Genomic DNA, 13,273 nt, shown 5'->3' on the forward strand with positions numbered 1-13,273 from the left:
CCCGTTGGCACGTTCTCCAGCACCAGATCGGTATTCGGTCACGTTGCGCGATTCTTCCCCCTCAAACCTGTAGATATGGAATCGCATTCCCTTCCGTGGGCTGGGTTAAACCAGCCAGCTTTCTGAAAGTTGTCGAGTGTGAAAGTGTGGTTAGCTAAAATAGGTTTTTTTTTTGTACTTCATGCTGAACGGAATTCAGTTGTACTACAGCAGCTTGTTTTCGTTTTAAGCTCCATGTGGAAGCGCTGGGCTTGCGCTCTGAGAGCAGCAGCGTGCTATGCATAGCTGAAGCACACACACCTCCCTTTTTTTCCCCCACATGCAATGTACACCAGGTATATTGCAAGGGATTCGGGGTACGGACAGGATCTCTGATTTTGTGATTGCAGGAGTGGTGCGTAGTGCTGTGTGCGCCACATTGGTAATCAATGCAACAACAATGACAGCGCATTTGCGAAGAGCTTTTGCGTATTAGTTTTGCCGAAGCGGAATTCAACAGCGAATAACAAAATAAACCCTTTTGGACCGGAGTGGATGAATGTGCCGATTGCAATTGTTGTGTTACCGCTCCTCACATCTTGATAGCAGTCAACATACTTGTTTCTACCGGGACTGAGTTTACCGAGTTAGTGCTTGCCGGGAGGGGAGAAAAACCCCCAACTTAAAACAGTAAAAAAAAAAAACAACGATGGGGAGCACAGCGATGGACACTAAGAAGAAGAAAGATGTAAAGAAGAATTCAAAGCAGAAGAAGAGAACACTTCGGCTTAACATGCCGGTAAGTTTACGATGCTTAAATTGTGTGTCAAGATATAAACTGTAATAATGTGAACCTATTATTATGATCATATTTGATCATCGTGGTTATCATCTAATGTTTTGTTGCTGTTACGTTATAAAGTTAAGTTGAGCAAAGAAAAGTGGGCGGGGCTGTGGCTGGAAGGATGTTGCAATATATTGTTTGTGAAGAGATTTTCACCGCATTTAGTTGATTTGGACAAGAGTCCTTCCTTTTCGCTAACGTAATACCTTTCAGCTTGATCTAATGGCGCATATTGGATGCCAATAATAAAAAAAAACATGCATCTTATTGATCATAATTTGCTGCTAATTACGGCATTTTCTGGGGCATTTTGTATTTTGAGAACATTGAACGCCTGCAAATGCCGCCAGTCTGTTAGTAAACAACTGCGCTCAGTTGATTTGGTTTGTTTTCTACTCAGAATATCATGCAATACTGTTGATTTAAACTATGTGGATGTAAATATTAGTTTCTTACTGCTATTCATTTTGGTTTCTGGTTATTCGGCAAACAAATCTCGCTACAGTAAGTAAATGTTGTTTGCGAGTGCCTGTATTCTGGAGAAAAGGAGTGAAAAATATTTGCCCAGCTTTGATTTTGTGATGGACAAGCGGTGACGACGGTGATGGGTTTTAATATGTCCTGTTTCGTTATAAATCTTCACACTCGCACACAGTATGCACTTTTGTGTTAGAAATGTTGTCCGAGGTAATATTGATGGGCTCTTTGGCTTTGCTAAACAGTTTTAATTAAAACTGTATTCAAGTGCGAGCACGGATTGGTGAGTCGGTGTTTTATGATTCGTGTATTTGAAGGATGGCGTTGAAGAATTGCGGATCAGTACTGTGTGTTCGGTCAGTTTTCAAAAGAGCCTTGGTAAGTGCAAATGTATCTAAGGAAAACCCAAAACGTGTACAACCCACCGAGAAGCCTTTTTGTAAGAGAATTTGAGCTGACGACACAAATTCGGACCGCTCAAGGCCACCATGGCCGTTTGCAGTAAAGTGCACTTAAAACGCATCCTCTACCTGACTAGAATCCAAATGTCTTTTCCTAGGCAAAATAGAACAAGGTACAGTAATCATATATGAAATACCAATGACTTATTAATATAATATAGCAAAAATTATTAATTGGTGGAATTATTTTGATTTTATCAGACCAATTATTCACAGACTTCCCCCCCCCCCCTTTTTCTTTATACAAAACATCATGTGCCTTTTTTGTTCTTCAATCAAGTTAACTTAAAGTGAATTGTACCCCCCCCCCCAAATAAGTCCATTCCTCCTAAGTCTGTGCTTTGTTGAGTGTTCAGTACAGACCAAGTTAAAGCAAAATTCAAGACAGATCTTTGACTCGCTTGCTGATCACAGATAATCGGCTCAGTACTTGATTGTGGGTTTCCACTGGGTAACGCCAAGAAGTCTTTGACAATCGGGGCTGCCATGAAGTTTATTAGTTTTTTCCATTGGTGAGTGGCAGGTTGGATTGATGTTTTGATTTGGTCCAGGTCACAGTGGGATATCAGTTGATCTTATTTCCTATACAGTTGGAATTAAAGAGTTTGGTTTATAGATGTCAAAAAAAGGGAACAAAAGGCCCTGTGGTTGGCATTGCAGCCTTGCAGCTCTGCGTTCAGTTCTCAGGATGCTGCTGTATCTGCATGGAGTTTATCTGGATAGGATTCCTTCCCGGTGCTCCAGTTTCCTCCCACAGTCTAAAGACATAATGGTATGTTAATCGGCTTTTGGGATATTTGGCCCTGGCGCTAGTGTGTGCGTATCTCTATCTGTATGTGCCCTGTGATGGACTGATGTCCTGTCCAGAGTGTATCCTGCCTTGTGCCTGTCGCTGGCCAGGATAGTCTCTGGCTCTCCCTCAACCCTGAATTGGATGAAGAGGTTCGAAGACGAATGAATGGATATCAAGAAAACATTTATTTGACAGTTTTATTTATTTATTAGGTCTGAATATTATAAGTTATTATTGGGAGATAATGACCCCCATACGTCAAAATAAGAAAAAATTGCTTACCACCGAGACTTTCACTGAGACTTTGCTGTATCACTGTAGATAACGGTTCTTACTGCTGTCCGCCAGCAATGTCTGTCCTTAAAATGTGCATTCCTACGTTTATATTATGTTAACTAACACTTTAAAAAGATATTTTAGCAGCTTTATTGTTTGGATAGAAGTATGGATTTAGTCTTTGCTTTTGTTAAGTGGGGCATGAAAGTACTGTACATCACACAGCTAGACTACAACACATTTCTGCATTGGAAACAAGAAATCAATCACATTCAGAAATTTAAAATCTATTAAACATGTTGTGTTAAAAAGCCCCATGATGTTTTCATTAAAAGTTGCTGTATTTATTATCCAGAATACACAGGGAAAATATATATATATATAAAAAGATGGTGCTTAACCTTAATTTGATCATTCTCTGGCATAAACAAATTTGTGAAACTCTGCGCCACCATAAGTATTCAGGCCTTCTGACTAATTTCACAGAGCCGTTCCTTTAGGATTAAACTTCTGAGAGAAGAAGCAGCCCCAGCAGCAAATCCGAAATTCCGTTTCACATTCTGCTCTGCAAAATAAGGAATGTGTGGTATAGCAGTCGAAAACAGGATTGGACAAATCTAGGTATTGAGAAACAAAGGTTCCCTTATCTTAATTACTCAATTGACTAATTATCTAGAAAAGTTAAATCACCTACCTTTTTAAGGTCTTAATCAGTAACTAATTGCAAACTTCCTGGAAAAGCTCAAGGACTGTAGTTGCCTACCTCCTGCTCTAAATCATGTCCTTTTTATTACTCTTGCAATGAGCAAAAGTCGGTGTTTGTCCAGTGAAAGATTGTTGGGTTTATTCCAAATTTTGTTTGGCCAGATAGTAGCAGTGTCCTGCTCAGCATTTTGACCGTTTCTCTTTGTACAAGTTCTGCGGTCAGTTCCATTACGCGTTTTATTTTGTCGGTTGTGCCGATTTATACAGTATGAAGTTAGTTTTCTATAGTGTGACCGCTACGCATTATTTCTCGGTGCTTACTACAGTACGCTAACTTTCCTTCAGCTGTGCAAAGCATCCAAATACCCGAAGAGTTAAAGGAGGCCTAAGAGGTGATAGAAGCTCATCCGTGCTTAGCCCTAGCTATAAATGCACTATTTCTGTAGCCCCCAGCTTTCATCGCCATGTGACCTTGGAACGCTTTGGAATCTGCACGGTTTCTATCTCGTGAGACCCCAGGGAGTGCTTTGAAGACTTTATAAGAGGTGGCTGTGTACACTTGATCTGTGTAGGAACCTTCTCGATAACCTTTGTGTTTTTGCACACGCATCACATGTTTGTCAGATATGTACTGTATAGATAGATATACAGTCGTTAAAATTTTATATTGAGCTGCACATTGTGGAGTTGGATGGAAAGGGAGACTTTCAATTAACTCTCATTCTCTTTTTGTTTACTGATTTTACTCTGCCAGAAGCAAACTCCATAAGGGGTGGATGGAAACCCAAATCAAAGATTTGTGGTCCTTCAGATTTAAAAAAAAAAAAAATGCCCAGAGAAGATGTTCCCACAATGTCTGTCACGTTGTCGGCATTTGCTGCGTCTGTGGGAGTATTTCCTCAAATTTGTACCCACACACTGTTCTAGCACAGCCAGTTTTCAAATCCCAGTAGAGGGGAGCAAAAGAAAGCAAAAAGTGGTCAGAACACAAATTGTGGAGAAAGTCAGTGTGGCATTTGTGTGTTCTGCAGAGAAGACACGCATTTCTTACGAACTAAGCTGAAATTGGTGATGTTTAGCCATTTTTTCCCTTGTTTCATATATTATAGACTCATTTTTGTACACCAGTGTATATAACAATACAAGTACCATCTTTGTGGATGCAATGTATGCTCAAGTATCCACAATATTTTTGATGATATTGTTGCTGGGGTGAATGCATTTTTACTTTATATGTGTTCGGATTAGGACTGCAGTTACACAGTGCTAAGTAGCTATTATGTCTTGTATTTCATAGTCATCAGTTTGGTTTTCAGTTATCATGATTCAGTTTGGTTTATACAGTAGTTCAACACATTATGAGGGAACCAAAAGCTCATAAAAAGTGTCAGCTTAGCATGGCCTCTCCTAACAAAGGATACATTTAAGAATTCTGGAAACCTGCCCCCCCCACAAAGAAACACATAGACCAGTTTCTGCCATTAATTTGACTTCAGATAGTTACTATCTTCCAGTGAGCATAATGGTGGTTAAAAAGCCAGCACCGGAACAAAACTAAAAGACTGAGCATTTCAGCAAAAGTGAACATTCATTTCATTTCAAGACTGAATTTTCATTTCAGTCGTTCACGTTGCTCCCTTGTATTGCAAGACAAGCATTCCCAGTAATTTTGTCAAGTAGGTGCCTATGTGACAGTACTATGCATTGCGGTAGCCAGTAAAATGGTGCACAAGTACTGTACCATTTAAGGTAATCTTTTTTTTCCTGTCTTGTGTTTATGATAAAACACACAGCCAGTGTATTTTTCAAAGTACAGTGCTGCATATCCATCCCTGTTTACAAAACATGTTATTCTCCAAAATACCAAACTTTGCACATCACAGACAAGCCTCAAGTACGGATTTATATAATTACCAGGTGGAATTCCGAAGTACCTATGACACACTGTCATCGTCGATTATTTACACAGCTGGCACTGACTATATTATTGTAGGTAAAATCATTTTTGTACAATGGATTTGTAAACTTGTCGCTGTTATTCCTTTTCTTCAGTTTTGCTTAGGCCCCATGTGTTGTAACGCACTTACTGGCTTCACTTGAGGAACTGACAGAGTTCAGCTTTCATTTCCACCTTTGTGGAGGTCCTGGTCTCGGCGCTATACTGGAATTGTATGCATTCTGATTATACGACATGTCAAAAAAGTTTATATCGGTAGCTCTCTGGTGTAATTGTGACCTGCAATGGTGCTTGGTAAGAGCATGGCATGAGCTCTGTGGTCCAGCTGTTGCCGGGTCGAGCCTGGGCTGTCCCTGTTGCTCCTGGCTGCCGAAGGGTTTCATAATCTTGCAATGCAACTGCGGCCTCTGAGATTTTCTAGATGCCTGTGACCTTTGTGCGACAGATGTGCTGCTCCTCCATTCAGGACCAGCTCAGCTGTAAAGCACTGTGAAGAGCACAGTGTGTCAAACCCCAAGCAGGTAAGACAGTACGAGTGTGGGCTACAACACAGGCAAGATCTTGGGGCCTCTGTGAAGGTCAAGCAGTGATCTGATCTACGGTATTACTGGTACATCCAAGATGCACGAGTAATCCCATTTGGGAAAAAACAACAAAGAAAAGAATTTGGTTTTTCCAGTTTAAGAAGGGAAAAAAACACCTGAAACGGAAACACTGTGAAAATACACAGGGAAGTACAAGAACAATAACTGCCAATCAGATCCTGAGCCCTTGTGATACATAAACAAGTCAGCTTCCTTCATGATTTTTTTTTTCCATTGGACTCAATGGGCACCTCATTTTATGAGATTTGAGTCTTCATCTCAGCTTAGCAGGAAACCATTTTACGTATATGATTTTCACACATACCCCTCCTCTAAATTCAGATGCACTAAAACCATTGGGAATGGTTGGAAATTCCAGTTCCAATGGCATTATCCTTACTCGGCACACCTGAGGTAACACCCCCAACTCTTTCAGCAGCAGATATTCGGACCTCACTTTCATGTCCCATCTGAAGGACATTACCTTCTAGTCCAGAACGTTTTTGCTATCTGCTGGGTCTCCAGCAAGGCTTTGCTGCCTTGGAGGTCTCCCATCCCAGTGCTAATTCCAAGATCGGACAAGATCAGACTACAAATTATACAAGACTTCTCCAGCTGACAGTGCTTTCAACGTTAACTAGCATCCAGCATTCCACAGATTCCAATCATTTACTGCTCCAACTGTCTGTAAAGCGGATGAGTGTTTGTGATGGTCTCAGCGGTGACCTGTAGTGTCAACCCTGTTGTCAGTTGCAATGCTGAGTAGACTCAATCTGGGTGATCCATCAGAGAGGGAGTGTTTGAAAAGGAGCTTTTTCAACCAGTGAAATCTGAAGACCCCTGCTCTAGACGTGGGTAAGGTCTGGATTGGTAACTGTTGCTGAGGTCCATGTGGTGTTTCTGGAATGAGCTCATGAAGCTATAGTTTCAACAGACATCAAATAAAGGATACAAAGTTAAATTGAATGCGAGATTTTAGATATATGCAAAACATACTAATGCTCAGTGCATACAGATTTTTAAAAATAAATACTAACAAACAGTTCAGTGATATTAATCTTTCATATTGTTGTATATTGAACCCTGTCATGTTTAAATCTACATATTTAATTAATGAGAGGATTGTCCAGTTTTTCTGTTATTTTACCTTACTTTCTGCATGAAGCCCTGCTAGATGCACAAGGACAACATACCAGATATGAACAGGTTTTGTATCTGCTTCTTTTCATGTTGAGTTTTTATGTCAGAACAGTGTTTGTCTAAATCAAGGCTGTGCATTTCAATATACTGTAGCTCTGTAAAAAGAATTCAACTAAAGAGCCTTTCTGACACTGAATACAGACCGACATCAATATATGAACAAAGCTATACAAGCTCATCTCCTTCACCTATTCAATTCCAGGAAGGATGTTCTCAGCAATTTATTAGAGCATCTTTCCATTGTATTGTATGGCTAGTTTATAGCATTTACTTGTCAGAATGGTTGTGAATTGTAGAATCTTGGTAAACATACCATGGGAAAACATGTCTGTAGTACCAGCTATGTGGATGCACTTTAAAATGTCTGATGAACTGTAAAAAAATATTTTTAAAATTGAGGAAGAACCCGAGAAAAACCTGTTGATGTCCAAGACGGTATCCCCTGTCCTGTACTTCATTGTCTGTCTTCGCCAGTGTTGGACAGCTTTGGCACCTGGACATCCGGGTGATGGCAAGTCTTTGCTCTAGCTAATGTTTAATTATCCAAAGTATCTGCTCCACCTGGGACAGCTAAACAATGAAGGATCAGTTCATTAGTGAACCTTTTAGAAGGTTTTAGGAGTCCTATAATGTTTTGTATACCAGGTGCCAAGAAAACCTACTGCTGTTCTACACATTGTTTTCAGTACAAATATTTAATACCTGGAAAGGCGTCGGCTGACAATCTGAAATGTATGCTAAACCTGTTCATGCATTTGACAGACTGATATTTCTGTTTGTTTGTTTTTTTTGTGTATTCAATGTCATGACATCAGAAAGCTAATTGCAGGTTTCCACAACATCCCCAGTTTTTATTTTCAGTGACCGGTGAAGTTTTACTGTAACCAACACTGTGACACCATTGCATGTGATCAGAAGATGAACAGGATAAAACCTCTTCTTTGTCATAATCTTAATCCGTGTCTGTCACACTGCAGCCCTGCTCACAGGGCAGTGTCCTTAGAGAAGCTTATAAATGTTTCCAATAGCAACTGGAAAGTTTCTTCCCTTCCATTGGAAAAGGAAAACACGTGCAAAATGGAAATATTCACAAATCCCCTCCTAACTGCCTTCAGCTCCCCTGTTACATATGGTGTTTCCCCTTCTCCTGGGTAGGGTGACAGGGTGGAGCTTTCTGGATCATCGAGGAGCTAAAAGGGGTTTGAGCTCAGGGTAGGTGCTCTTGGTAAAATACTTTATGGAAACATGGTTTTCAATTGTGAACGACTAGTGGTGAGGGGAGCAAGTTATTCCATAAGGCAATTAAATCCAGCAAATGTCCAGGATTTGTATGTAAACAAGGTGCAGAAAGATTAGAAAAGGAGGAAACATCAGTGAGGATGGAAAGGATGTCGAGTTGGGATTAATTGCTTTAAGCATGCCAAAAGGCCCCTGTTTCGTAAGAGGTGGCTTTAAAAAGTTAATAATTTTAACACTTCCTCTCAGTATATTTGACCCATGTAGTAGGATTTCCCCTAAATGGCTCTTAAAAGCTTCCCTTGAAACGACAAGATGAATCTGATACCATCTGGAGAGATGAATAGTTTGATCTTTGAGACCACAGTCATTCTGTTCTTATGTCCTTTCGAAAGGCTGGAAACTCTGGAACGTTTCATTGATTGAAAATGCATAAATCTGAAGAAAGTGCTCTTAGAAATTAAGAGACATAACCAACATTCATCTTGCTGTTTTTTGAAAAGCTGTCGGTTTTTTCTGTCATTTTTCCCTTTAATGTTTAGCGTCGTTGGTTGCACACTTAGATCGAGTCTGTATTTCTTTGAGCCTAAATATGCATTCCCTAAGTTGCTGCTTAATACTGCAAGTACTCTCTTAAGCATTTTACATGTGTAGGAATAAGAAATATCGCAAATGAGGACATGGAGCCCAATTTACTTATTTGGTAGTAGCTAATTGTTGTGCAGATTTCATCCAGCTGCATAACCCTTTGTGTAAAAAGTGCCTCCTTTCCTCAGTTTTAAATGCACTTCCCCATAGTTCCAATCTGTCCCCTGACCCTCATGTCAGAGTCGGTCCTGACGAAGTTCATGGGGTTGACCTTGTCATGGCCTTTGAGAATTTTCAATGCTTGAGCCAGGTCCCCTGTAGGCTTGTCTGATCAAAACTATAAAGAAAATTAGAATTAGTTACTTCAGACTGTAGCGTAGTACATTCCTTTAAGCCTGGTAGTGTATCTGGCAACTCTTCTCTGGACAGATACCAAAGCAGCAATATATTCTTTGACATCTGGTATACATCCTACAATTCTGTCATCCAGTTTCATGCTTTCCCACATAGTGTAGAAGATGACAAAGGTGTCAACAGAGATATCTAAATCTTTCCTGCCTAGCTTTTTCAATTTTAGTGTTTCCCCACTTTTAAACTACAGTTTTATATCTGCTTCCTATATGTACTACTCTCCTTCAGTCTTAATTTTTTAAGTCTTTCTGGATTTCCATTTGAGTTTCTACAGTGCTGGCTAATCCTCCTATTTTACTAACATCTGCAAATTGAACTGATTTACTAACTATACCAAGATCTAGAACCTTCATATAACTTAAGAGCGTTGATACCAAACAATGGCAAACGGGTTCTTTCAGGGATATAAAATTAGAGATGCTTACGAGGGGCAGTACAGACAACTGCCAACGTCGGGGGCATGATTTGCTTGTTTATTGAAGCTGCACTCAGAACTGGAGGCTGTATTTATGTGTTGTGTAATGCAGCACATTGTGACAACAAGCTGATTACTTCAGGGTGCCCACAATCTAGGGGGGTGCACTCTGCATACAGAGTCAAATAACAGTTCGTGATAGGTTTAAGCACTGACTGAGTTTAAGAAAAGTTCATAGTGTTTAGAAAATCAATTTAAAATCTTTGGCTCAGTTAATGCAAGTACAAAACAATTGACCTGTGCTGTGTGCCTTAGAAATGTACTGTTCTGCTATTGCTCTGAGTGCAGTCCCTTGACCGACTCTAGCTACAGTGGTGTGAAAAAGTGTTTGCCCCCTTCCTGATTTCTTATTTTTTTGCATGTTTGTCACACTGAAATGTTTCAGATCATCAAACAAATTGAAATATTAGACAAAGATAACACAAGTAAACACAAAATGCAGTTTTTAAATGAAGGTTTTTATTATTAAGGGAAAAAAAAATCCAAACCTACATGGCCCTGTGTGAAAAAGTGTTTGCCCCCCCTGTTAAAACATAAATCAACTGTGGTTAATCACATCTTTGGAAAGCTGAGTTCAATTTCTCTAGCCACACCCAGGTCTGATTACTGCCACACCTGTTTCAATCAAGAAATCACTTAAATAGGACCTGCCTGACAAAGTGAAGTAGACCAAAAGATCCTCAAAAGCTAGACATCATGCTGCGATATAAAGAAATTCAGAAACAAATGAGAAACAGAGTAATTGAGATTTATCAGTCTGGAAAAGGTTATAAAGCCATTTCTAAAGCTTTGGGACTCCAGCGAACCACAGTGAGAGCCATTATCCACAAATGGCGAAAACATGGAACAGTGGTGAACCTTCCCAGGAGTGGCCGGCCGACCAAAATTACCCCAAGAGTGCAGCGACGACTCATCCAAGAGGTCACAAAAACCCCACAACAACATCCAAAGAACTGCAGGCTTCACTTGCCTCAGTTAAGGTCAGTGTTCATGACTCCACCATAAGAAAGAGACTGGGCAAAAATGGCCTGCATGGCAGAGTTCCAAGACGAAAACCACTGCTGAGCAAAAAGAACACAAAGGCTCGTCTCAGTTTTGCCAGAAAACATCTTGATGATCCCCAAGACTTTTGGGAAAATACTCTGTGGACTGACGAGACAAAAGTTGAACTTTTTGGAAGGTGTGTGTCCCATTACATCTGGCGTAAAAGTAACACAGCATTTCAGAAAAGGAACATCATACCAACAGTAAAATATGGTGGTGGTAGTGTGATGGTCTGGGGCTGTTTTGCTGCTTCAGGACCTGGAAGACTTGCTGTGGTAAATGGAACCATGAATTCTGCTGTCTACCAAAAAATCCTGAAGGAGAATGTCCGGCCATCTGTTCGTGACCTCAAGCTGAAGCGCACTTGGGTTCTGCAGCAGGACAATGATCCAAAACACACCAGCAAGTCCACCTCTGAATGGCTTAAGAAAAACAAAATGAAGATTTTGGAGTGGCCTAGTCAAAGTCCTGACCTGAATCCGATTGAGATGTTGTGGCATGACGTTAAAAAAGCAGTTAAGGCTCAAAAACCCTCCAATGTGGCTGAATTACAACAATTCTGCAAAGATGAGTGGGCCAAAATTCCTCCACAGCGCTGTAAAAGACTCATTGCCAGTTATCGCAAACGCTTGATTGCAGTTGTTGCTGCTAAGGGTGGCCCAACCAGTTATTAGGTTTAGGGGGCAATCATTTTTTCACACAGGGCCATATAGGTTTGGATTTTTTTTTTCCCTTAATAATAAAAACCTTCATTTAAAAACTGCATTTTGTGTTTACTTGTGTTATCTTTGTCTAATATTTCAATTTGTTTGATGATCTGAAACATTTCAGTGTGACAAACATGCAAAAAAATAAGAAATCAGGAAGGGGGCAAACACTTTTTCACACCACTGTATGTACTATCACACAGTGGATAAGATCCGTGTTGGGACCAGAGAAAAGCTGAGAGGCATCTTCAGTATTAATCAGTGAATCGATTAAGTGCCAAATTTGGGGTCTAACTGGATATTAGATTTATGTGTGAAGAGAATAGTTATGTTTAGAAATCTGTTTCTTAAAAAATATTTGGCAGATGTTGCTTGCTGGCACATTGAGCAAACCTACTGTATGAGCTGCTCAAGTGACCACAAAATATCAAGTGCATTGCAATCACTGTTATCTTACAATAATAGATTTATCTTAAAGGACATGTTCTGATATGGACGGAGATCATTGCATTCACAGTATGACTATGATAAGGCTGTTTTGCCTTCTAGTGCTATAGGCCTCCAGGTACTGATACTGGTACACTCGTAATTCTGATCATTTACATTTAGCTTTGTAGTTGACTGTTCATCTCCTAATCATGTCATGTTACATTCAAGAGAAAAAAAGGACATTTTGGCATGTTATTTTGTAAATACGTGGTAGTGCAAGTGGTACTGAAGTCATGCATACTGTATGCTTCTGTATTGTACCTCCATTGATTGAGTGCTATAAACTATGGACTTTGATTGTATTCTGTTAAGATAATGTGTTAGCCTAGTATTTATACCTTTCTTTGTATTCAGTTATTTGACACAATCTCTCACTGGCATTGACCTTTGTATTATCATTCACAGAAAGTGTGCGAAGTGCCGTAGATGGTAGGCCAAAACTTTCCATGTAATGTGATTCTTTATCGCTGTATTTATAGAGCAATAAAGTGAAGAAAAGTGTAAATTTTATAGGAGTATTTTTTTAAACTGTTTGGACATTGTTTCTCCAGTTAGTATTAGTTCTGTGCCTTCTTGTGTAACTGGCATGTTTGAACGTTTTAACGTGGAGTTAAGGGTTGTTGTATGCTTGCCAGTACTGTCTGTATTGTGATAATGAGAATTAATAGTGCCGCCAGCAGAGGAACAGATTGTACTGTAGGTCGGTACCTCCATGGGCTTTGTTTTTCTTTACAGAAGGCTTTGCAAATCTCTTTAAGGATTGAATGCTCTTTCACTTTATGAGGACGTTTTTCATGAAGTGTCAGGAACCCACCCCTGGTGGGGATACTTTGGTGTTTGATCAGATTATGATTGTTTTCTAAATTACAGTACAGGTTCACAGTTTCTTAATTAAATAGACATTTTGCTTTGTCGTTTTTATTTTGTGTTGTGAAGATGAAAAGGTCACGTTGATGGAGCAGCTGTGTATGTATTAGCCATGTTAAGGAATTACTGTAATAACGTTGGAAGTGGCAAGGTACTTGTCTAGAAAACACCTGCATATCG

At 39.8% G+C, this 13,273-nt stretch overlaps 1 protein-coding gene across 2 annotated transcripts in view; it reads left to right on the top strand.

Moving 5' to 3' along the window:
* The window catches only part of LOC148833055 (5'-AMP-activated protein kinase subunit gamma-2-like), a 124,578-nt gene continuing 111,305 nt past the window's right edge, over positions 1-13,273 (top strand). The window contains exon 1 of one of the 2 annotated variants that reach the window (XM_088919595.1): positions 1-778. In XM_088919595.1, coding sequence (XP_088775721.1) covers positions 689-778 — 90 coding nt within the window. In that variant the 5' untranslated portion in view covers positions 1-688. The remainder of the gene's footprint in view (positions 779-13,273) is intronic. The other variant, XM_088919594.1, reaches the window with a different exon arrangement.

Source organism: Atractosteus spatula, chromosome 6 (assembly GCF_055471065.1).
Source record: "Atractosteus spatula isolate fAtrSpa1 chromosome 6, fAtrSpa1.hap1, whole genome shotgun sequence".
In the NCBI taxonomy this organism is placed as follows: domain Eukaryota; kingdom Metazoa; phylum Chordata; class Actinopteri; order Semionotiformes; family Lepisosteidae; genus Atractosteus; species Atractosteus spatula.